At 37.2% G+C, this 22,921-nt stretch overlaps 1 protein-coding gene across 4 annotated transcripts; it reads left to right on the plus strand.

Moving 5' to 3' along the window:
• Nucleotides 1-656: 656 nt before the first annotated feature.
• si:ch211-137a8.2 (uncharacterized protein LOC777613 homolog) lies at nucleotides 657-19,527 on the plus strand. Of its 4 annotated transcripts, none has more exons than XM_053507637.1 (13): nucleotides 657-850; nucleotides 9,119-9,358; nucleotides 9,531-9,687; nucleotides 9,947-10,129; nucleotides 10,474-10,611; nucleotides 12,265-12,459; nucleotides 14,595-14,817; nucleotides 15,018-15,118; nucleotides 15,646-15,715; nucleotides 15,982-16,139; nucleotides 17,735-17,920; nucleotides 18,331-18,392; nucleotides 18,916-19,527. In XM_053507637.1, the coding sequence occupies exons 2-13, from the start codon at nucleotides 9,132-9,134 to the stop codon at nucleotides 19,130-19,132; spliced, it is 1,917 nt and encodes a 638-aa protein (XP_053363612.1). In that variant the 5' UTR covers nucleotides 657-850; nucleotides 9,119-9,131; the 3' UTR covers nucleotides 19,133-19,527. The 4 variants fall into 4 exon arrangements, with proteins under 4 accessions (XP_053363612.1, XP_053363613.1, XP_053363615.1 ...); XM_053507638.1 differs by having other exon boundaries at nucleotides 9,537-9,687; XM_053507640.1 differs by lacking the exon at nucleotides 17,735-17,920.
• Nucleotides 19,528-22,921: the final 3,394 nt, after the last annotated feature.

Raw genomic sequence — 22,921 nt, forward strand, 5'->3', positions numbered from 1 at the left:
AACAATTGTGTAATAGGTATTGTGTCACTAATTTAAGATTCAACTAGTGAATTCAGCTGATCAAGTCTAACAAAATATTTTACCAATTTAATTAGTTGTACAGAACTGAAAAAATAAGTGAAATGTGTGTAATGATGTGCAAGGTTGTTGAATTATTGAACGTTTTCATTACAAGTCATATAGATAGTATGGTGGGTTAGTGGATAGCACTCTTTCCTTGTGTGTGTGTGTGTGTGTGTGTGAGAGAGAGAGAGAGAGAGAGAAAGAAAGATGTGCATGTTCTTCCTGTCCTTGGTGGGTTTCCTCTGGGACTGGGTACTCTGGTTTCCTCCCACAGTCCAGACATGGCGTGTGTGAATGTTGACCGGAGGTCTTATCAGAGGTTTAAACATGGAAATAAATACAATGGTCACCAGTGGCCTCCACATTTCCTTACTGGACTACAAAGGTTTCTAGATGGATGGATGGATAAATATTTACAGGTATTTTAATGAGATAGAAGGAAAATCGTGTACTTTTATTTACTTTTTTATGTTTACTGATTTACTAGGTTTTTCATAAAAAACAACGAGAGATTAAAAAACACAAACCACGTGATCCACGAGGCGTGGTTTCATAGTACCTGTGTCAGGTGATAATTCGACTTACCCGTAACTCCCAGGAGCTTGCTCCCCTACCTGTGCTTGTAAAGTATGGTTTGAGTGATCTTTCTTAATAAAAGTTTATATATTATGTTGTCCGAGTGTACGATTAAGATTTGCAACATTTAACCTAACTTTCGGATGCAATTTAAGTTCGTTATCAAGTCTTACGGAAAGTAGCTTCTCCAGGAAGTCGAGAGCATCTACAAGTAAGTGCAGAATTTACTCCTGACTGTTATTCTTAGCGAGAGTATCGGCCATGGTTAGACTGGTCACATTCGGGCCATGTTTAGATAGGATTCAGGGTTTATATGTGAATATTTAGAAATGATACGAACGCGTTCTGTTGTCCTAAAAGCATTCGAAACGCGTTTTTGTTCTACGCCTATAAGCAATATTTCCCATGGCGTTTTTATGAGATATATTCTCAGGCCTTAGATAATTGCTGATGTTGTAGCTTGTTGTTCGACCTTTTTGCATTTAATCGATTCTCGGTTGTGTAAGAGTATATTTGATCCAGTCTGTAAAGCCAAGCCAAAGTAATTTCTTTGTGTGCGTGCGTGTGTGTGCGCGTGTGTGCATGTACCAAAGTAATTTCTGCGTGCGTGCGTGCGTTTCACTATATCATATGTCTAATGGTTTTATGTCGAAAACAGTAAATCACAAAAATGACTTTAGCTGGGTTTTCAAATAATAATTCACACATGTTCTCGAATAACTGTCTGTCGTGTATATCAGGGCATCCTGTTAGTTAGTTGCCTTTTGGATTGTACGTTAACTATTCGTTCTTTTTAGCTTGTGAAATATGATGCGGAAACCCGCTTTTGTGCGATCAACGAAGGCCATAGTACACCGCATTCTATTTAAATTTGAGTTTACCGATGTTTTTATGTTTGTTTTCATATGTAACTTACTAATAGATTAAAATGTGATTAAAACACACAATTTCATTTAAATTGCATTGCGTTAAACGTCATTAATTGCACGTACTCTTATCCAGTATTCATGCATCCATTTTTAGTGTTTCTGTTTCTACTTTGATTATTCCTCCATAAACAACACTCATAGAAGTAAGTCTGCTTACATTATTTGAGGTTTTAATGATTTTTAATACAGATTATATATTTTATTTGCCTAAGTAGTCTTTGTGCAGTTAAAAGAGAGACATCAGAAATCCATGGCTTTTTTTATATGCATGTACAGTGCTGATATATGCTTCAGTTGTCACATACTGCTTTTTTTCCCATCAGGATAAAAAGCTTCCTGCACTGATCTATCAGTCGTGTCAGCATTTAAGAGAGTGGTCGATCCTGAACTGAGATGACTTTAAGGAACATATTGCGTGGGAAGTTTAAATAGAAATTTTTAAATAGGCTCTCTGAAATTATGTGCAAATGTTTGCCTGATGGTCAGGACAAGATACTACATGCAGTCCATCCCTGCAGTCGGTCAATTTGATTAAACCAGCATTTTAATTTAAAGGCTGAATTCTCTTGCAGATCCAAAGTTTAGTTTCTGCTCATGCAGGGTCAAGAGGATCAAGCCATTTATTTGCTTTTGCCTAAATCCATCAAATGTGCCTTATCTAATCTCCAGGAAGGAGTGGGATGTCAGGGTCTATTCCAATCAATTTCCACTTCTGTAATTGGTTCGATTAAATATTTACAATTGCTTTCAATCATGCTTTTAATTAAAATCTAGTGAGCCTTGGTAACTAAAGCTATTTTAATCACCTTAAGCTTACGAGTTTGTACGTATATGGAGTTGTTGTTTAAAATATAAAAACATGGTAATAATGACCATGTGAATAATATAATTCAATGCAGAATGATTTTGCATTCAACTCTGGACCATAGACTGCCCTCCTCTATCAACAAGACCCCTCCTCCAGCCCTCTTCATGAATGTTGTCCTTTACCAGAACAAATTGTCCTTTCAGTTCCAATAGAGCTCTAATGAGTACCCATTTCATTGTGATTATTGGCCAGTTTTAGGCCTGCTTTACAAAAATCCCAGGCTTCCTGGTCAAAAGAAAACCTGTTCTCATATTTCATCAACATAACACCATGGTGGCTCTACTCTTTTCTCCCCTTGTAAGGATGAAGTGATAAATAGTGTGTCAATTTGGGGCTGCCTGCAGGCTTAAATGGTAGTGTACGTTGAGCATTTTAGGACACTAATATTAATGCAAATCATTTACTAAATTGATTGAAAAGCACACACTCACACACTTGGTCTTTAACTCATTGTCTGTCTGCCTCCTCTTTCTCTTACTATTTATTTATCTATCCATCTATCTATCCATCCATCCATATATCTATCTTCCCCTCTCCCTCCTTTTCCAGAGAGAATGTCCTTGCTTAAGGGTGTGATAGTTCTACGTCACAGACCGACACTCTGCACTGAGAAACGTGCTGTCTGTCCTTGAGCGAATGCTAAGCCATCAGGTGAATGAGACTCAGTTACTCTCCCTCAGTTTTACACTTGCTATGAGCCTGTTGGCAACAGAAGTACAGCTTAATTTACCCAAACTCCAGTCCTTCCACATGTGAAAGAAAAAGAAAAAGGTGATTTATCTAGATTTTTTTAAGGAAAATGACCTAGTGGGAGCCATGTGACTTGACTTTGCATATAGCTTAAAAATAAACTTGAAATTTGAGTGAAATCTGTGAATATACAGTAAATCTCATTTTTAATGAATTCATTTGTGAATATGTGAGTTTAATAATGAAATAAACCTTTGTTTTGTCTTCATATCACATCATTACATCTGGATTGACTGGTTTGGATGGACTTGAAGTTTAGATCTAGTGATTGTATAATTCTAGTTTGGTGAATGTCTCCTTTTCTTTTAGTCTCCACCCAACTGCTAATCTCTACCCATCCAGCACATACCAGGCAACCAAGTAATTCCTTCAACAAAATCCAAAGCATTGTATTAAGACTTTAGGCAGATAATAAATACTGCAAGTAGATATTCAATCCCTGATTGCTTAACAATCAGGCTATGCATTCAGACTTAAGACAAGTGTAAAGAGAGTTAGTGTTAAATGTGTAGGACCTACATTTTCTGTAAAGGGACAAAGATGTATTTTAAGTAGGTCCCATGAGACAGGAGCAGTTGAAATGAGCTTGCTCTACTTGTTGCTCTCCCCAATGTATCTTCTTCTGCATAGCTTGGTCTCCATGGGAATTTGGGGGGGTGGGGGGGGATCAGGTTCCTGGCACCAACCTCATCTCCCTGTCCGGACACTGAGAAAGGCCTGTTTGTTCCGCATTTGGGCATGTGGCAGTGAAGAGACAATGAGTGTAGTCTCTGAGAGGATGAGAGGCAGGACAGAGGTGTGGGCAAAGAGGGAGGTGGAGGGATGTGGATAAACAATGAGGCATGGGTTCACAACTCCAACACCTCTAATAGCTTGTCCCTAGAAGTGCAGATGGGTCTCCTGTAAGCTATATCTGCCCTTATTCCTTATGAACAGACAGCAGTGTGTGTGTGTTTTTTTTATCACCTCAAAAGTGCATATACATACAGCTGACAATAAAATACTACTTCAAAGTTTAGATTGCTTTAAATTGTCCAGTGACTATAAATATAGTACATCCATCTTATCTATATGATACTTAGCAACTAATAAGGTACACCATATGGCCACACTGGTGTGGACACCCTTCTAAAGGGTGTTTCAGCCAGTCTGATTGTTAACAAGTGTTTAAAATTCAATCCCCATAAACAAGCACTTGCTGTGGCACCAGGACATTGGTAGCGGATCCTTTGAATGATGGCTTGCAGGGTGGGGCTTTCATGGATCGGACTTGTTTGTCTTATGCATCTTGGGTCTGTTGATTAGATTTGGGTCTGTGGACTGTTTAGGCCGGAGAGGCAGTCTTGGAATCTTTGCCCATTGGGCCCTGTGTACAGCGGGCTATGGTACACTGGGTATTCTGGTGCTTTTCTATCATGGTTAGCAATAACTTTCTTGGCAATTTGTGCTGCATCGTTGTTTTTTTTTTTTTTTTTTTTTTTGTGGGATCCTACCAGATGAACTGCTTTTAATTCCTGTGGGCATTGAATGAGGCATGTTTGCCCATGATCCAGCTACCAGTTTACTGGTATAAAATTGATTCATCAAGGTTAATGTGTTAATCTTGTTGTTTTAATGATATGGGTTATTGGTGTGTATCCTCTTGGTTGGACAGTTGAAATGAACGCCAGCATTATTTAAACAGTTTTATCAATGAGCTCTAGACTTTTGATTTTTTTGTGCTTCTAAATATAATATAGCAACTAATGCATTTTTTCCCTCTGAACAGTCACATTAAGCTCATGTGTTAAGAGGTTGTTTCAAAGTCAGAGTAATTAGGTCATTTTTATATGCCATTGGGAAGCAACAGTTATATTCCCTGAATCTCTCTGACTATGTTTATGTTCTACTGCACCAGTGAAGAGACATCTGCAAAATTTGCTTGGTGAAAACTATAAAAACCAAAATAAGAGTCATTTAGTTTTTATTTGTCTCGCAGACCGGATTTGAGTCATTGCTGCCTCACCTTTTGTTCAAGGCTAGATCCCCAGCAGTGTGAGTGTTTATTCATCTCAGGCTCATTCAAATGCAGGCTGTGTTATGGAAAAGTACCCAGATGCACCTGCTTTGCCTAAGCAAAGCCAACCCCTGGATATTGTCTTAATGAGAGATAAGGTTCCATAATAATAATAATAATAATAATAATAATAATAATAATCCTTATATTTGGCTTTGTTGTTAACTTTTGTATCTATGCTTGTACTGACCAAAGAGACCAATTTTTAAATCAAGTGACAGGAAAGACAAGTTTTAACAAACCATGTCAATGAATGGGTTGCCTGATTTATAGGTGTGTCGTCATGTGTGCTCTGCTGACTGATTATACCTCATTTGTTGTGGTACATACAACCAGTCAAAGGTTTGGATGCACCTTCTTATTCCTGTTTTTTTTTTTTTTTTTATACACTGTAAAAGAATAATGAAGGAATTGAAATATGCCATGATCTCCTGAACAGTTGATATTAAGTTGTGTCTGTAACTTACGCTTCATTATGGCTCTAATCTGACATGCTGTTTGTCATTTTTGAGGCTGGTAAATCTAAATGAACTTTTCCTTTTTAGCAGAGGTACGATTTGTTCTTGTTTTCCTGGGATGGTCTTAATAAGATCCAATTTCATCATGGTGCCTGATGGGTTTTGCAAATTCACTTGACAATACTATTCTTGCAAGAACCTTTCCACAACAGCTGACCTTCATGTTTTAGGGCAAGAGTAGCTCAGCAGTTAAGATCTTGTGCTATTTATTGGAAAGTCCCAGATTCAAACCCCAGCACCACCAAGTTGCCACTGTCTGGGCCCTTAAACAAGGCCCTTAACCCTCAACTGTTCAAATGTATAATGAGATGAAAGAGTAAGTCACTCTGGATAAGGGCAACTGACAAAGGGCGTAATGTAAATGTGTCTTAAAATAACAGTTCTATATGCTATTTTATAGAATTTCCAGTATTGTTTTAAAATATACAAAAAATAAATCACTAAACAATGTTTGGGTAAAACTACTGCAGTCCAACATCTGTCTTTTAACTGTTGATAAGTTTAGGAGGGACAGGGACAGGTATGGAAATTGCCAGGGGCCACCGGAAACGATATTATTGGGATACCTTGATGCCAGTTCAATTTGAATTGTAAATTTATAAGCATCACAATTTTATGAGTATGCCGATTCAATATTATTCTTGTTTTTGTAACAATTCTAAATAAACTTAGCAAAAATTTTTGCTCCTTTCACACAAGATGCTTCTTGCCAGCATGTGAATAGTTAAGATTGCACAAATAAGCGGCAATATCTTATTATCTCAAATGCCAACATATCAAAATTGAAAATCATTATTTAAAAAAATTATTTTGGAGTCATTCTGGTGATACACAAGTTGCCACACAAAAGAATCACAAATTGATTAACAATTTTTTTTTTACCATCTCTGGTAGAATTTGTTTATATTATCACTCAATTTCTTCGTCTTAGAATTGACAAGAAAAACAATGCCATAGATTTTGATTTCAACTCCAGCACCCCAAGACTCGCTTCAATGGTTTAATGGGTTCCACTGTGGAACACTTGCTGCATAGACATAGATTACAGATAAATGATGGCTTTATGTTATCGACCGATGAGAGCTTGAAGAGACCAAGTTATAACATAAGACAAATCTGTTTTTAAACCTGGGCATAGTTTGTACTATTTTTCCTGCACGGGGTGTGACTGGAAAAGGGGATTAGCATAGTGCACAGTCTGAAACACTCTAAACTCTGTGTGCTGAAAAATAGGCTGTGACTTGGCTGTGTATAGCTATAGACACTTGAGTGCAGCAGTTTTGATTGACAAAGGCCATGGCCCTATGTGGCCTGTGTGGCACATTTGGAGGTATTAAAGCAGGGAAAATCTATTTGGTGCTTTCCTCCTTTTCAGGGTTGAAGTGGCAGCCTCGTAACTCTCTTGGGTAATGGGCACAATTCTGATTTATGGGCATTGACGGTTGAAGTTGTATCAAAGTCCAGAAGCATTTTTTTTGTAAGTCATGCTAACAAATCTGCTCATATTGTGGGTAAAATATATAAATTTAAACCAGCTTTAACTAAAGAATACAATAGTAAATAAAATAATCTAATAATATTAAGCCATCTATGTAATGTCACTAAATAACCCTTAATCTTAAAAGATAACACTGGTGTACAGTGAAACCTTGCATTGCGAGTAACTTAGTCTGAGTGTTTTGCAAGACGAGCAAAAAAAAACATTAATTTAACTTGATAAATGAGCGATGTCTTGCAATACAAAGAGTGTGTATATGCTTTGTCTGTCAAGCGTTACATAATCACAACCAGCCAATGGTTCTCCTCTCTCTCTCTCTCTCTCTCTCTTTCTCTCTCTCTCTCACCCCCTCTTGCTGCAGGGTTCTGGGTAATCCTCTCCCATGGTCCAGCTCAGTGCGCGTGCCTCATTTGCATACTTATCATCCATGCTACGTTAACTGTTTACTATAACATTGTAAACGTGTGTGCGTAAAGCATTTTTCTCAATTTTGTGTCCAAGTGTAGTGACTGTTCTTTAGTAACTGTACTGCTACAATGGCCCATGAAAACAAAGGACAAAAATACTGTAGCAGTGCTAGAGATGAATCTGTTTAACGACAATGCAATATCACATTTCTGCAAAAACCCTTAAAAGAATGCAAAAGAAAGGGTCTTTAGATAAGTTCAGTAATAGATAAGTAACACAAAAAGAAAAAAAATTCTATTAAGCCAAAAAATAGCAGTGAAAGTCATGCTTATTGTATCTGGAAGCCTTTTTGGTGTGTGCTAATAGGGATGCTTCAGACATCAAACTGTGCATTTGGGTTTTTGGATATGTCAGGTAAACATGTAAATTTTACAGAATTTAACAGACTATGGAAATGATACAAATATATAGAACTCTCCAAATTAGCATATTTATCATTTTTTGGTCATAGAAACAACAGAAAACATCCAGAGAAATGCGAGATCATGTTTATCTGTGCTATATATATATTTGGCTATATGCCAGTCCTTTTTTGTTTGTTTATTTAATTTAGTCATTTTTGTATAGTTTGTAAAAATGAAATGAATTCAGTTCATAATATTGCATAGGTTGTGCTGGAAAAATTATATCAATGTATATTGCACAATCTTGATATAAAAACAGAAAAAAAAAAAAGAAATGTACTCAGTTTTAAGGGCTGATGCCAGTAAAGGGAGCTTGATTTAAGGATTTCTTCCCAGCTCTCTTTTTAATGCCTCTAGGCCAGTGTAGTCTCTCCAACCTTTGGGTAACCAAATCCAATGGTTAAATATAGTTTAGAAGGATTTTTTTAGGTAGTGTTAGAGTCTAAATGTAGCTCCAATTTATTCTAGGGAGCTCAGACCTTGGACAACCTGGAAAGCCAAACCTGCTTACATCATTGTTTATTTGTTATTCTCGTACTACATATGTGGACGTTGTCTTAAGAGGACAGAATAAATATTTATTTCTACAGAGTACGTACTCAGCAAATTTGTGTAAAACTAATTGCAGAATTAACTAGAGAGTTTGATCATACAGACACAAAAAAATAAGGGTAACATTAAAAGCCACAAATCTCTTGGTGGGAATGCACACAGATTGCCAAAAGCTTAAGAAAGCTTCCTTAATAATAAGAGTCATTAAGAACTTGTACTTCACAATTAATATAGCCTTATTTAAACTGATTGCAAGCTGGTATAAGTATGTAGTTGAAATGGTTCTTTACTCCTAATTATCCATTTTCATTACACGTGACCCACATAGAAAGAGGAAGTACAGACCACATTTGTTATTTTTAAGCACACAGCAGATATTTATCTATCGTGTAAAGTTTACTTTCATTGACTTCACCTGCTATTTTCTTGCATACAGGTGAGACTAGGCGATGCCAAGGAAAACGGTGCTCAAAGGCACTCAGGTTTTACTTGCAGAAGATGGAAACAATGACAAGCAGAAGCACCTTGGCAGCATGAGTAATCCAAATGCTTTAGGTCTACACACTGAAGCATCTGACTTGGTTAAAGATCACCCAGAACATGACGATCTACAGGATTGGTTATCACTAGCAGACTTGAGCCAAAATGACAAATTCTCCCTTGAAGGCTGTGTTCAGTAAGTAACTTAAGAAAGAAATAAGCATGCTATTCTTTGTATATATGGTCTATTAACAGTGTGTAGATTGCACCAAATATAGTAAAAAAAAAAAAAAAAGCAGTTGTGTATAATAATTAATAATTATCTATCTATATACAGTAGTTGTGTCTCATTTTTCTATGTACCTGAGCATCAGATTGGAGAGGAGGTGGATTCTCTGGCACAAGTTTATGAAAGAATACACTTGTATGAATGATTGGTTGCGATTGGCAGAAAAATCAGCTGCCTCCCCCAACTCCAGCCATGTGCTGTACTCCACAGCAAAAGAGGAACTCCAGAAGTTTGAGGTGAAGTGGCCACCCTGTAAAAATTATTTTACCATAAGTTGAAGTAAACTTAAATGATCCCAAACTGCAATCATGACAATGGCATACTTAACAACCACTATTGGGCAGTGGTGAGTGCAAGAGGTCATTGATGTATTTATCCCCACCTGTACAGTTGTCCCTAAATGTCCCTAAATTTGCAAAATAGCCTTATGTGCATTGGTATTCCATTCATGTTGTGATTTTATTTCTAAACCAACTGTTGTAATTCTCTCCCCAGTGTCTGCGCACTGAGGCTAGATTGCACTTGGCCCAGCTGGACAGCCTGAGCCAGACAAGCCACATCCTGTTGGGGCTGTTCAGGGGTGTTATGAATACCAGGCTGATAGAAATGACCAAAGACTGCAGTCAGCGTTGGGACCAGCTCAGCACCACTGTGGACACAGTGTGCCGTCGGCTGAAGGTACATGAGACTCCAATACCCCTGCTTAGAGATGGATGTTAAATGATTTATGTACCGCTATTTGCCCGATGAGATCCATTACTTAAAGCACATTGACTCCAGTTTAACTTTTAATCTCATTAACTTTATGTCATGCCTGTCCTTTACAACCTATTTCTGTTGAACATTTTAGCAACAGTCTAAATGTTCTTAGCCTAATCTGTATTAGAGTCTAATCTGTATTAGATACACACGTCTATAAAGGTTAATGCTGTTTTTTTTCCTTAAGTATAATACATTGATTCTACTACATAAAATGGTACGTGAACAGTCCTGTACTGTCTCTGTGCCTATGTTTCCTATAGCACTTTGTTGTTCAGCGGGAAGACTTTGAGAGTCAGCGAGAGGAAATGGCCATCTGGCTGGCGGACATGGATTTAAAACTGACTGAGGTGGAGCATTTTTCCGAAATGAACATCTGTGCCAAAATGCGACAACTTCAGGTACACACCAGTTTTTCACCAGGTGGCACTTGTAAGTACAGTTACATAGAAACGGGCACATATTTAAGGACACTGAATGACATTTTAGTGAATTTTTGCCTAAAGCAATGATGCAAATGGTGATTTAAACACATCTGACGAATGAATTTCAGCTGGGTGGGTGCAAGCTCCTACACAAGTTCCTTATTTGTACACAATATATATATCACACACGCCCCAATTTATATTACATCTATATAATAGTATGTTGTATTATGCAACAAAAGAAAAACCTTCAGAAAACTATTGCTACAATTTTGAGGAAAAAAGGGGGAAATGCAGCATTTTAGTGCAGCTGAGGTAAAGCCTCTTGTATCAGAGGTTGCTGAAAGGGCATATGTTATTTTAACTTCCAAAAAATTGCATAAACAGTTGCTGCAAAATTAACATTTTCCATAAAACCCAGTCATCAGTTTAAGTGTGGAAAAGATTGGTACAGGAAGAATTTTTTTAGTATTAGTATCACTATTAGTAGTAATATACACAGTGGGCCTCATTTTAGCAAGCCAAGTACAAACAGATTTATTTATAAATTGTTTGTGCGAGTATTTACTCAAAGATTTGAGGTTCATGAAAACATTGAAATACTGTATTGCAAATTCTGAACATGCTTATATCCTGTGTATGCTTCCAAGGGTGTGTGTAAATGAACGCATAAGAAGACTAATTTAAACTTTATATTAATCAACTTCAAATCATATAATTTGCACATATTACTGCACTTTATACTGTGCATGTGTATATGTGTAATATAGTATGTATACTGTATAGGAGAGAGACTGATCAGCCATAACACTTTGACCATCTGTCTAACATTGAGTAGGTCCTCCGCCTTGCCACCAAACAGAAATTTCTATTATTAGAACCAGCATTTGCATTGCAACCATTTCCAGTTTGAGCTATAGCAGTTTTTATATTGGATAGGATTTCATGAGCCAGCCTTCACTCCCCATATGCATCAATGAGAACTGGCTACCCATGACCAGGTCACACGATCACTGATTTCTCTTTATTTTTATTGCATTTGGTATGTCCTTATCACTGCAGAACATTCCACAAAAACTGAAGATTTAGCGTAGTTCCGACCAAGTTGTCTAGTCATCATAGTATAGATGGCGGATATACCTGTTCTGTTTTTCTATGCATAACTGTTTTCAGGCTCTAACCACATTGTTCATTTTGTGTTCCCTGATGTGTGTAATATAAATCAATTAGGCATAAATTATATAAGATTATAAGGTATTATGTCTGTCCATTTTGATTAAAATTTCATAAATTACATGCTGTATTGACACTAAAGTAAATTACTAGGATGGCTCTTGTTATGCTTATTAATAATTTGGTCTTATTGTTTTTGGCTAGTTATAGGCTGATTACTTAATGTAAATATAAATGCTGAGGATACTGATTTTACTTATTTAACAAACAATAAACAAATATTTTTTTATAATATAAGTTAAGCTGTTATGCTCAAATTGACTAACACCAGACGACGGTTTAATCTTCCAAGTAAAAAAGAATAAGGAAACAGAAATACAAATAATAGCAAATATGTTGGAGGCCTTCACACCACTGTATGAAAATTTCATGTTTGTGCCTCTGTTTGTGTATCAGGGATTTCAGGAGGCAGTGGCTGAAAGTGCAGGTCGCTTAAATGCACTACTTCAGCAAGGGGAAGAGCTGATCCAGAGAAGTGAGCCAGCTGATGCCCAGGTCATTGAGAACCAACTACAGGATCTGCTCTTATACTGTGCCCGTGTCTTCCAGGGTCTAGGTCGTCTTCACACACGTCTTCTTAGCATGAGACTGGTGAGCATTACCACACTGCTGTCATAAATGTGTGTATATGCATACGCGTGCGTATATATTACCCACAATTCCGCAGCGCGAGAAAGAGAAGAACCATTGGCTCAGTTGTGATCACGTGACGGTCGACAGACAAAGCGTACTACTCGTACATCAAGACCTTGCTTGACTTGTTTATTAAATTAATTTATAAAACATTTGGCTTGTCTTGCAAACACCTGCAGACCAAGTTACTCACAATCTGCATATGTATGTATACAGTATATACCTGTATGTGTGTAATTAATATTTATTATTATTATTATTATTATTATTATTATATATTATAACAAGCATAAGGTTATGAGAGTGTTCAAAATTTTGATGACTAGTCGACTGGGTCAGACTGGGCCATCTCCAAAACTGTCATGTGGGATGTTCCTTGTATGCAGTGGTTAATAGCGTCTAATAGTGGTCAAAGGAAGGACAATCAGTGAACTGGAAACATGGGTGCTCAATGCTTTTGATACACATGGGGAGCAAAGGTTAGCCCATCTGGTATGATTTCACAGAACAGCTACTGTTGGGAAAAGTCAATGATTGCTGTAAAAAAAGATATCAAAAGCAGTGTATGGGGCTGCATATACACAGGCTGGTTAGGGCACCCATGCTGACTCCTGTACCCTGCTGAAAGAGTGGGAGAGTCAGAACTGCGTCATGCAGAAATGGAAAAAAGGTGGAATTTCACTTTTTCTTTTTTATAAAGAAAGATGACCATTGTGATGTTCTAGACAATCTTCTGCTGGGAAACGTTGAGTCCTGGCATTCATGTGAACTTGGACACGTACCACCTACCTAAATGTTGTGGCAATCAAGTAAAATTATTCATGGCAATAGTAATTCCTAATAGCAATGGTATTCCCTTTCAGCAGTATAAGGTGCCCTGCTAAAAGGCTAAATAAAATGTTCCGGAATGGTTTAAGTAACATAATAGATGTCCCACACAGATTTTGCAGCCCTCAATCTGATGGAGTATCTGTTGGTTATGCTGGTCAAACCAACCTGACCCATGGTGTCCTCGCCTCACATCTTGGAGGAATTAAAGGATATGTTGCTTCCAAATACCACAGCACACCTCCAGAGGTCTTGGAGTCCATGCCTTGATGTGCCAGAGATGTTTTACTGATAAAAAGGGGGACCTACACAATATTGGGCAGATAAATTCAAACTTCTGGCTTATCATTGTATAATTAAACTGTATGCTGTATTTAAATTTAAAGGTTCTGGGAAACTTTGATTAAATGGGTTTCCAATTTTGTAATTGTGCTCCGTTGCGTTTCTCTGTAATCTTCCAAAGTAATACACCACAATTATATAAATAATAATCATACTGTCACATTTCTAAGAAACTTGGGGTAAAAATTCATGAATGCACCGCTGAATATTTCAAATAGCAGCCTTGTAGCCAAGCATGATTTGTACAATGCATGTACTGTCTATGTGAATAGGTTTCCTGTGTAGGCCATTGTCTCTGTCGACTGAGGCAGATCATGCTAAAAATGTAGTCCACTGATGATCACTTTATAACAGGCATGTAAAGGTTATGGTGTCACACATCGGACATTCAGTAATGAATTGGCAGTGTGTGTTTTCCACAATGATCCAGCTTTTGCGTGAGAAATTTTGTCTACCAAATCCTGGAGCAGTGTTAGGCAGGTTGGATAGTAAAATTATGAATCATCGCTGTTCACTATATAATGTAACTTTAGAGAAAAAACATTGTCGGTATGATTGAAGAGGGTTTTACTGTAACTTCGAATTAAGTCATCTTAATTCATCTTATGTGGTTAAATTATTCACACTCACAGTGTTCTTTTAAAAATTTTAATGTGAGCTGTCAGATCCATTTAACTTTTTTTTTTTTTTTTTTTGCAAATAGCTTTTTGTGAATAATTTTATAAAAGTAAGTTCTTAAATATTGTTACAACAAACAATAACATTTTCTGCTTCGTATTAAAAGAAAGGCCTGTTAAGAAGGTAATGGAGTTCAATACTTGTGTATGTTCGGGGGAACAAAGTGTGAATTTAAGTATTATTTATATATTGTACATGTAATATGGTTTTTGTGAGAAGGATATTAAGTTTCTCTCCTTTTGTAGGTGTTTGAGGAGGACTGGGTTCTGTCTCCAGACTCTGGTTGTCCCTCAGAAACATTGCTAGAGGAGGAAAGTGAAAAAGACCACAGTCTTTCTCCACCTATCAAGGTTAACCCCTCTCAGGTTTGCACAGAGCAGCTGGTCCTTGAGTGGGACCCCTCTGTGGACATTGGAGGCTCAATTTCCCATGATGATGCAGATTCTTCCTACCTAAATTCTGGTGCAGGTAGATACTAGGCTTTAAAATACAATATTCCCAAAAATGAATTGCTTTGTCAGTCTGATTATATTGTGTTGCACTTTAAGCTTTTTAATAATCTACAGGCCCATTGCGTAATGGCATCTCCCATACAGGATTTATAGTTTATATAATAATGTACATCAAGAGGCATCTTTGTTAGATTGAAGATTACCTTTTATTTCTAGAGATTTACAGCACAGACAAGATCATAAGTAAGGATCCTCGGAGGAAAAGAAAAGTCCAGGTGCCAAGTCCAGGTGGAACTGTGAAATGTGTACAACAAACGGTGAGCCTCCTGCACTTGTTAAATAAAGTTCTACTTTAACAGCTTTTATTAACAATATGTACAAAACAGTTACTCAATGATATTAAATAATAGAAAGGTAATGCATGGCAAAAAATACAGCTGAACTGCTAAATTTATAACATGCATGCTTTGAATTGTTATGCTAAAAAAAAAAAGTGTGTGCGCATGCGTATCTGTGGCTATATGTGTTTTTGTTTTTTGCTTTTTTTTGTGCATTTATGCATTTCTTGGGTATTCAGCATGCATCTTATGTTTATGGATTGTATATGTCATGTATGTCATGAGTATGTTCCTGACCACAACTTCCCCTTGCATGTTTTCCATCTCATTTTCAGTCATTTGCATGTAATTTAATCTGACAGAGTGTCCTGGAGGTTGTTGAACCAAATGTGTCCAATTTTGTAACCTTGAGTGTGATTTCTTTACCTTGGTGATTAGTACACTAGTAGCAGTTTGAATACTTATTTTTACAAGGTAGTTTTTGACTGAACACTTTCATTCTTTAGTTCACTGAATGTACCTCAGACGTTATGGCTCCACCCCAGACCCCTGTGCCTGGTAAAACAATGCTAGCAGGTTGGTCCCACTATCAACTGTGTATGTGACAAATAAAATTAGTATTTGAAATTTAATTATAGCTTAAGACATGATTTGCTTTCATGGTGGCCTTTTCCTTAAACAATGGTGGTTCTTTAATGCTTTTAAAGCCTATATATTATAGCACAGTTCAATATTTTGGGGATAAGATCATGACCAAGATGTATGTCTAGCTATTTACAAATCTAATCCCAAGACACTATACAAAAGCTTCCCTTTTATGTATCGTTTGTTTGTCTTGGCAGACACTGTGAGGCCAGAGAATTCTTCGTTTTGGAAGACTTCCACCCCAGCCTCTCACTCCCCTGAGCTTGTAGCCTTTAAATCTGACCGTGTCAGTGCCTGGCTGGTCCAGACACCCCGGCTGTGCTCTAGAGCTGTCCAGACAGACCATGCACCACAGGTATTGTTCACAGACTTAAACCAATATCTTGAGCTGCCAGGTTATTTCTTCTTTGTTTGAATTTATTCCTTTTTGACAAGACTACTATTGATTGCAACTACTAATACTAAGGCTACTAGTTTTTTTGACAAGACTACTATAAAATAAGCTTGATTATCATTGCAATGTTTTACACATTATTTGGGGTTAGTCATGGCCTATATACTCCGCATAATGTCTTACCTAGTTCTGTTATCTTCTTGTATGTTTTTGTCTGCATCTAATTCATATGTACTCATTGGAATGAGAAAAGTCTCTGTAGAGCTGACCCAAGGCATAGGATACATTTTACAAAAAAAAGGAGCAAAAAACTATGCAAGACCATACAAATATACAGGATCATAGTTGCCATAGTCAACACCAAAATGTACTGTAGCGAACAGAAAAATAGCATCTAGGTAATTTAGAACTGTGACTGGCATACTGTAATTAGTAGAATATTACATATGGCTGACAATAATACAAATAGTAATGGTAAGTTAATTTCTATCCATTATTATAAGTGCATTGTTTTCAATTCAGTTTAATAGAGTTATTAGAAGTAGAATGATTTATGTATACATCACTTTAAACAGTAGTCATTGTCATTTTTAGTTGAAATTTACTTTGTTTTTAATGTTAAAGTAATCCTTCATACTTGAACTTGAACCACCACCAGAGTGTCCATCAGTTGGTCCCACCCATAATGACTATTTTAAAAGGTCCTTTGAAGTAATTGTTTTAGGCCCTTGGGGGAAATGCCCAGGGTGAGGTAATTTGGAACTCTTCAAAGGCCCCTGTGTGGGTTTTATCACTTCGTAATCGTCTGCTTAGATAGTGTCAATGGTGTGCAAAGACTGGAGTCTAGCTGTAAATGCATATGGAGATTTCTCCCTTTATTACATTATAGTAAGGCATACAGTCATATCATCTGAGCAGTACTTCATCCTCTGTGTTTGTTTATGACTCATTACTCACGTTGCCTGTAAACACCAAATTTAAAATCATTTATATGCAGTGGAAGCCATGTTTTAGTTGCAGCATGGAAATAATTACAGAGGAATCGGAGTAGTTTTTCAGTGCCCTCATTAAGCAGTCTGAAAGAAACTACATTTTTATTACATTTGCTGGAAGGAGTGGTGGGGAAAATTCCTGGGAACAAAAAAAATGTGCTGATGCAAAGGCCATTTGCTTGCTGAAGCCTTGGGAGAAACGCACCAAGTGAGAAGCCAATTCAATTTCAAAGCCGCTCTCCTAATTTCTCAGTGCTGGCAGTTAATTGGCAGCTTTACTTGGCTCTTTAAAAGCCTGCTGTAATTGTGGGAAAAAATATAAAACACCAAACAGTAATGGGCCAAAACACTAGTAAGACGTGTGCACGCGATGGAGAGAGAAGGAAGGAAGGAAGGAAGCAATGACAAAAAAAAGATAAGCCCTCATTAGTTAATTAAACCACATTTTGTTTGTTTTTGGTTACTTTTTGGTGCAAAGAGAGGCTGTCACATGCACTGAGCTCTCTTATGTCTGTGTCTGGGAGCTCTGTGACTGAGCTTTTTTTTTCTTTGTGCCCTTCACAGCAGTGTACACGCTTTTATTCATCACTATCCACACAGGACCACAAAAGGGAGAAGGTGAAGGAGGCTGACTATCTGGAAAATGTACCTCTCAAGAGGCACTCCTGTTCTCCACACACTAATAACATGTGTTCCACTGTGTCATGTGACCTTCAGTCTCCCTCTGCCAAACCTTACCCAAAATCACAGGTGTATTCTCTCTCACTCTCTCTCTCTCTTTCTCACACACACGCACACACATGCATTAGACCACACCCCTTGCACAGGTTGTTTGTCATCTCTTGCTGAACCTGGTGACCTCATTCTTCCAGCGTGCAATAACGCCGTAGGCTGTCGCTGATGTCTTAATGCCTTTTTGCATTTTGAAATTAAACATAGAGTTAGTAGGGTGTAGCAGATTTGTCACCTTTCGTGTCGAGGCAGTCGATTTTATGTATTTTGCACTTCTAAACCTTCTGTATATAATTGCACTCATAATGTTGTCTGATTGCAAATTGCTCATAAACAGCCGAGCCCCTGCAGGGTTACTTTGCAATCTTGTCTCTCATTTTCACTAGTTGCCATCTTGTCATTACAATCTTGTCTCCCAATTCCTCTAGTGTATGAAGGAGAGACTGAGCTTCAGTCAATCAGTGAAGGACAGCAACACTAAAACCCACTGGTGAGGAGTTTTACCACTGGCACTTAGTGAACTGAAGCTTCATGTATTGTTTAATTTTAGTGTGTGTGTCTATTTCAGAGAAGTGTGCACATATCCTGTACATATACTTATGCAGAAGATGTTCTCAATTCTGTTTTACTTGTTATTGAATAACAAATTATTATTCAGTATATTATGTTCATAGCTGATACTATTCTCATATTTCTGGAAATAATTTTTTAAAAAGTCACTTTTTGGCTTTTTTTTTTTTGCTGATCAGAGAAAGTGCATTGAGAATAATTAGATAAAATGAAGTGATGTTTTTCCTCAAGAGGATACTGTTTTTTTTCCAAAAAAAATCAACTTAACTTAAAAATGAGGTTAGATCTAAACCAGATTTAGCATGGCCAAGATCGTTAGTATCAGGTATCAGTATCATTAGAGTATTAAGAAAAGATTTTTTAAATCAATTTGTTGTGGAGTTACTAGGAATTACAGCTTTTTTTCATGTTTTTTTTTATTGATTTATTTGTTTTTTGTTTAGTACCAACAGTGAACAGTACTTCTGGTCAAAAGGTCTCCTAAAGCTGGTGGAGGTTCTGAAGTCCCCAGCTCTGCTCTACATTCTACTAGCCCTATTCGTAATGCTGGTCATCTGGCCTCAATCAGTCTTCCATGCCAACCAATGCTTCCATTCCAACTCTATGGCGCATTCCTTCCACCTGGACTTGTGCTATGTCAATGGACCACCTCCGACCTGAGGACTGCAGCGTTACATGGGGTACCCCAAACCCTGCTGCATAACGGAGAAACTGACGTTTTATTACAATCTTGGTTTGTGAAATAATAACTGAAAAAGAAAAAAAGTAAAGTGCTTGGGTGGAATAATTCACAGTTTTTTTAGGCATTTTGAAATTTGTAGACACAAAGATTTGGCTTTGAGCACTTCATTTAAATTATGATATTTTCTGGCAATAACCTAGGCTTTATCTTTAATGACGAGTTTGGACTGGCCAGGACTGAATCATTGAAATATTAACGTTCAGTGTCTTAATACAGTGATTAAGGAGTTGTTTACAGCACTAGCATTTTGTCCACTGAAGTTAAGATATTTATTAATATTTTAGAAACAAAATAAATAAAGTACATGAAACTATCATTTTTGCTGTAAACGTTTTGTTTTCAGAATGGGACATAATTTGCAGACTTTTTTCCCTGAAATAGAAAGCAAAACCACTTGTATCCAAGTCATCAGAAGTCCAAAAAACTGTAGTCAGCTGGTCAGACATATAAAGACTTCATACTTTGTGTATATGTGTATATAGTATAAACTACTTGGATATATAATCACAGCATAAAGGTTATGGAGGAGATCAGTGGGGTGACCTTCTATGATTTAGATATGGAGAAATTGGTTTTCATAGCACTTGGCATGTGAAATGGTTATAAAGTGTTCTCCAGGTACAAAATACAAGGTGTTTTTTTTTTTTTTGTTATTTTCTTACAGTAATCATATGAGGCAGGCATCAAAACATTTCTCTTTGGATCTAGTCTCAGCATTTTTTTTACTTTACACTCATGAACAACTTCTGGTAAATCCACTACTTAGGAAATAGAAGCACTTGGTGCCTGTGCTATATACTGTGTACTCTAAAAAGCATTACTTTTTATTGTAAGCCTTTACTGTAAAACATTTAAAAGGCCTAAAATAATGTTTAAACTGCAGGCTCAAATCAAGTTTGGTTTTCTGTGTCTATTTTTCTATACCTGATTCAAGAAAATTTGTGTTTAGATAAGCTTTCAGCCTGGGAGCTTTTGCTAAAAATCATGATCCAAATTGGAACTGAAAAGATCAGATTTTTTGTGTTGGTGTTTCAAGGAAAAATGAGAGAATTATCAGATTGGACCGCCTATTTGAGCAAAGCCTTAGGTGTTTTGCACAGTATATATTATGCTAAAAGCCTGGAACCACATCACAAGGAATTTAATATTTTTTACTGCAGTATAAAAAATATGACTAGAGGAAACATTCAGTGAAACAAAGTTGTAACAAAGCCTTAATCATTTGCATCACAGGACCATGTGACTACATTAAATTTTTTTTAAAAATAACTGAAAAAGATAGTAATTACTGTGTTTTTTTTTTTAATGTGATATCGTGTGATACAAAATGTAATACACTGTCAATCTCTTTGCGTTTGTGGACACATTAAATAAGGGGTTTTGTTCTATGGCTGGAGAAAACAGCCATGTAAATTTTTTATGTCAAACATTCTTAGTTAGAGGAATTTGTAGTTCGCTATCAAATACTTTGAGTTGAACTAGGAAAAGATTGTTATAAATATGAAGAGTAAAATCCAGAATGTGTATGTAGAAGTTTAAATGCCATTATGTCAGAGATGGAAGACAAAGCTAATAATAAGAGCTGAACTGAATTGTACTGCAAAGTGTGGTTTCTTCCAGTGACTGCAAGTGACAAGTGAATTTCTTGTGAACGCAACTGCAGTAACTTTATAAGGAAAATTACTTTCTGCCCCAACAGAAAAAAAAGTTAAATGTATTGAAAGTGAAATGTGCACTTAATGGCTTTCTAATTGTCAACAATAAATGATGCACTACTACCATTTATGTAACCAAATTAGTTCAAAAGCCCATGCTGCTCCTTATTGCTCCAGTGAACACTGAACTGGTTTGGAAAATATATAACAATTAGGAAGAATAAGATTTAAGAAAACCTGACTCTGATTTGGAAGCACTCCTCCCTAAATTTTTTTCTGGATTAAAATCTTAATGCTGTCTATGACCAGCTTTCTTAATATTTCTGTGGAATTATACTTAGCAGCCGTGCAATAAAGTGACCATGAAGCACCATCTTATCTTAAAAATTCACATTTCCATTTAATATACAGCAATGTAATTATCTTTGACCTCATGCCTATTTGGAAGAGAATAATTTCAGTATCCAGTGAATTCTTCAAACTTGCAAGTCAATGGACAAATCTGTCTCCTCTTCTTGAATGAAAATCTTTGAACTTAAATAAAAAAATTCATCAGTACATTTTGGTAGCATGTCCTTTTTGGATGCTTCATTGTTGTCATTTTCTGCCAGCACCAGTGGGCCGAGGCACTACATAAACATAATGAGATAATATTGTGCTAATTGACAAAATGGATCATCATTGGTCAGGACCATGGCTCCTGACTACACTCCCGCCCTCTTCTTGCAGCAGAGCCCTACCACAATAACAACAGTGATCAGGATTGACAGCCTGTGCACACATAAAGAGATTATGTAGAAATCCCTTGGATGGAATCCCTTTAGACCAGCAAACATTTGGATGGCCATAACAGCTGCAACACAGTGTTCATGTCACAGTTAACCCTTCAGGGCTGGGGCTTGTTATCTATTAGGCAAACATATAAAGGGTCAACAAGTCTTGCACACTGCCCAGGACATCAACTAAAGCTCATTAATAATAAAAAAAAAAAAAAAGGGAAAATAGCCATCCCCACCGAACGATGCTTAACCAGATGACAATTGGCATACCATTTCATGAACACAACTCACTGGAGTGAGAAAGGACAAAGGTGAAGGTCAATATCTCAATAACCACCCGCCTTTGGTCAGATTTCAGACCTGGTATAATCTCCTCCTGTTCCAGTTGATTGATGGGTTGAAAAGATAGACTAAAAAAATAAAAAGGGAAGTGATGATACAAAACCCATTATTATAGCCAGTGTCTGTCAGGCATGGGTTGCATGAATGTGAAGTATACTAGTGCCATCTATTTTACATAGTGAAGCAGAAACCTAATTACACCGTTTAATGTCCCATGCAAGTGCCATTACCTAAATGACTCCGTCAAAATAGGAGATTGCATTTTATCAGTGAATATATTTTGTCTAAATGCTCAAGGATGTCTCAAATCTGAGCAATATTGTATATGTGTTGACTTTCTGCTAAGGGAGTAAGCAGGATTTAATTCCCTTACACCAAGCTCTTGAGTTGACAATGATGGTGAGCTTGGCTCCCCCCAAAGCCCCCTCCCTTCTGCTCTGCTTCCTGTCCTGATTCATGTGAATGGATCTTGTGAGAATGTTTCAAGCTGGCAGCACTACAGCAGAGAGCCTTAGCCCTTTTTCTCCTTAAGCCTGCCTGTGCTGCTATATGATGCACACTCTTCTCTATTTACATTGTCACATGTTTAGAGGTACATAGCAAGCCAGTGCTTAGCTACTGCAGCCCATTCTCCTCGTGGACCTACTTGAGCATAGTGTTTACAGCAGTGCACTCTGACACATGTTGGTCCTCACATCCTCACACCAGCGGCTTATTAAAATAAGACGTCTACGCAGCAGATGAGAGTGCAGGAAATGGGCTTGACAGGCATTGCCATGAGCTTGACACAGCCTTCAGCTGAGCCTGTCATAGCGGCAGCACCCAACCCCCACATCACCCCTCCACTTGTACACAAACACTGCCACCACACATTAATAAGAGACACACTTCTTTCCCGCCATTGCTAGAGCCATTCATAATACCAGCAAAG

Source organism: Clarias gariepinus, chromosome 11 (genome assembly GCF_024256425.1).
Source record: "Clarias gariepinus isolate MV-2021 ecotype Netherlands chromosome 11, CGAR_prim_01v2, whole genome shotgun sequence".
In the NCBI taxonomy this organism is placed as follows: Eukaryota; Metazoa; Chordata; class Actinopteri; order Siluriformes; family Clariidae; genus Clarias; species Clarias gariepinus.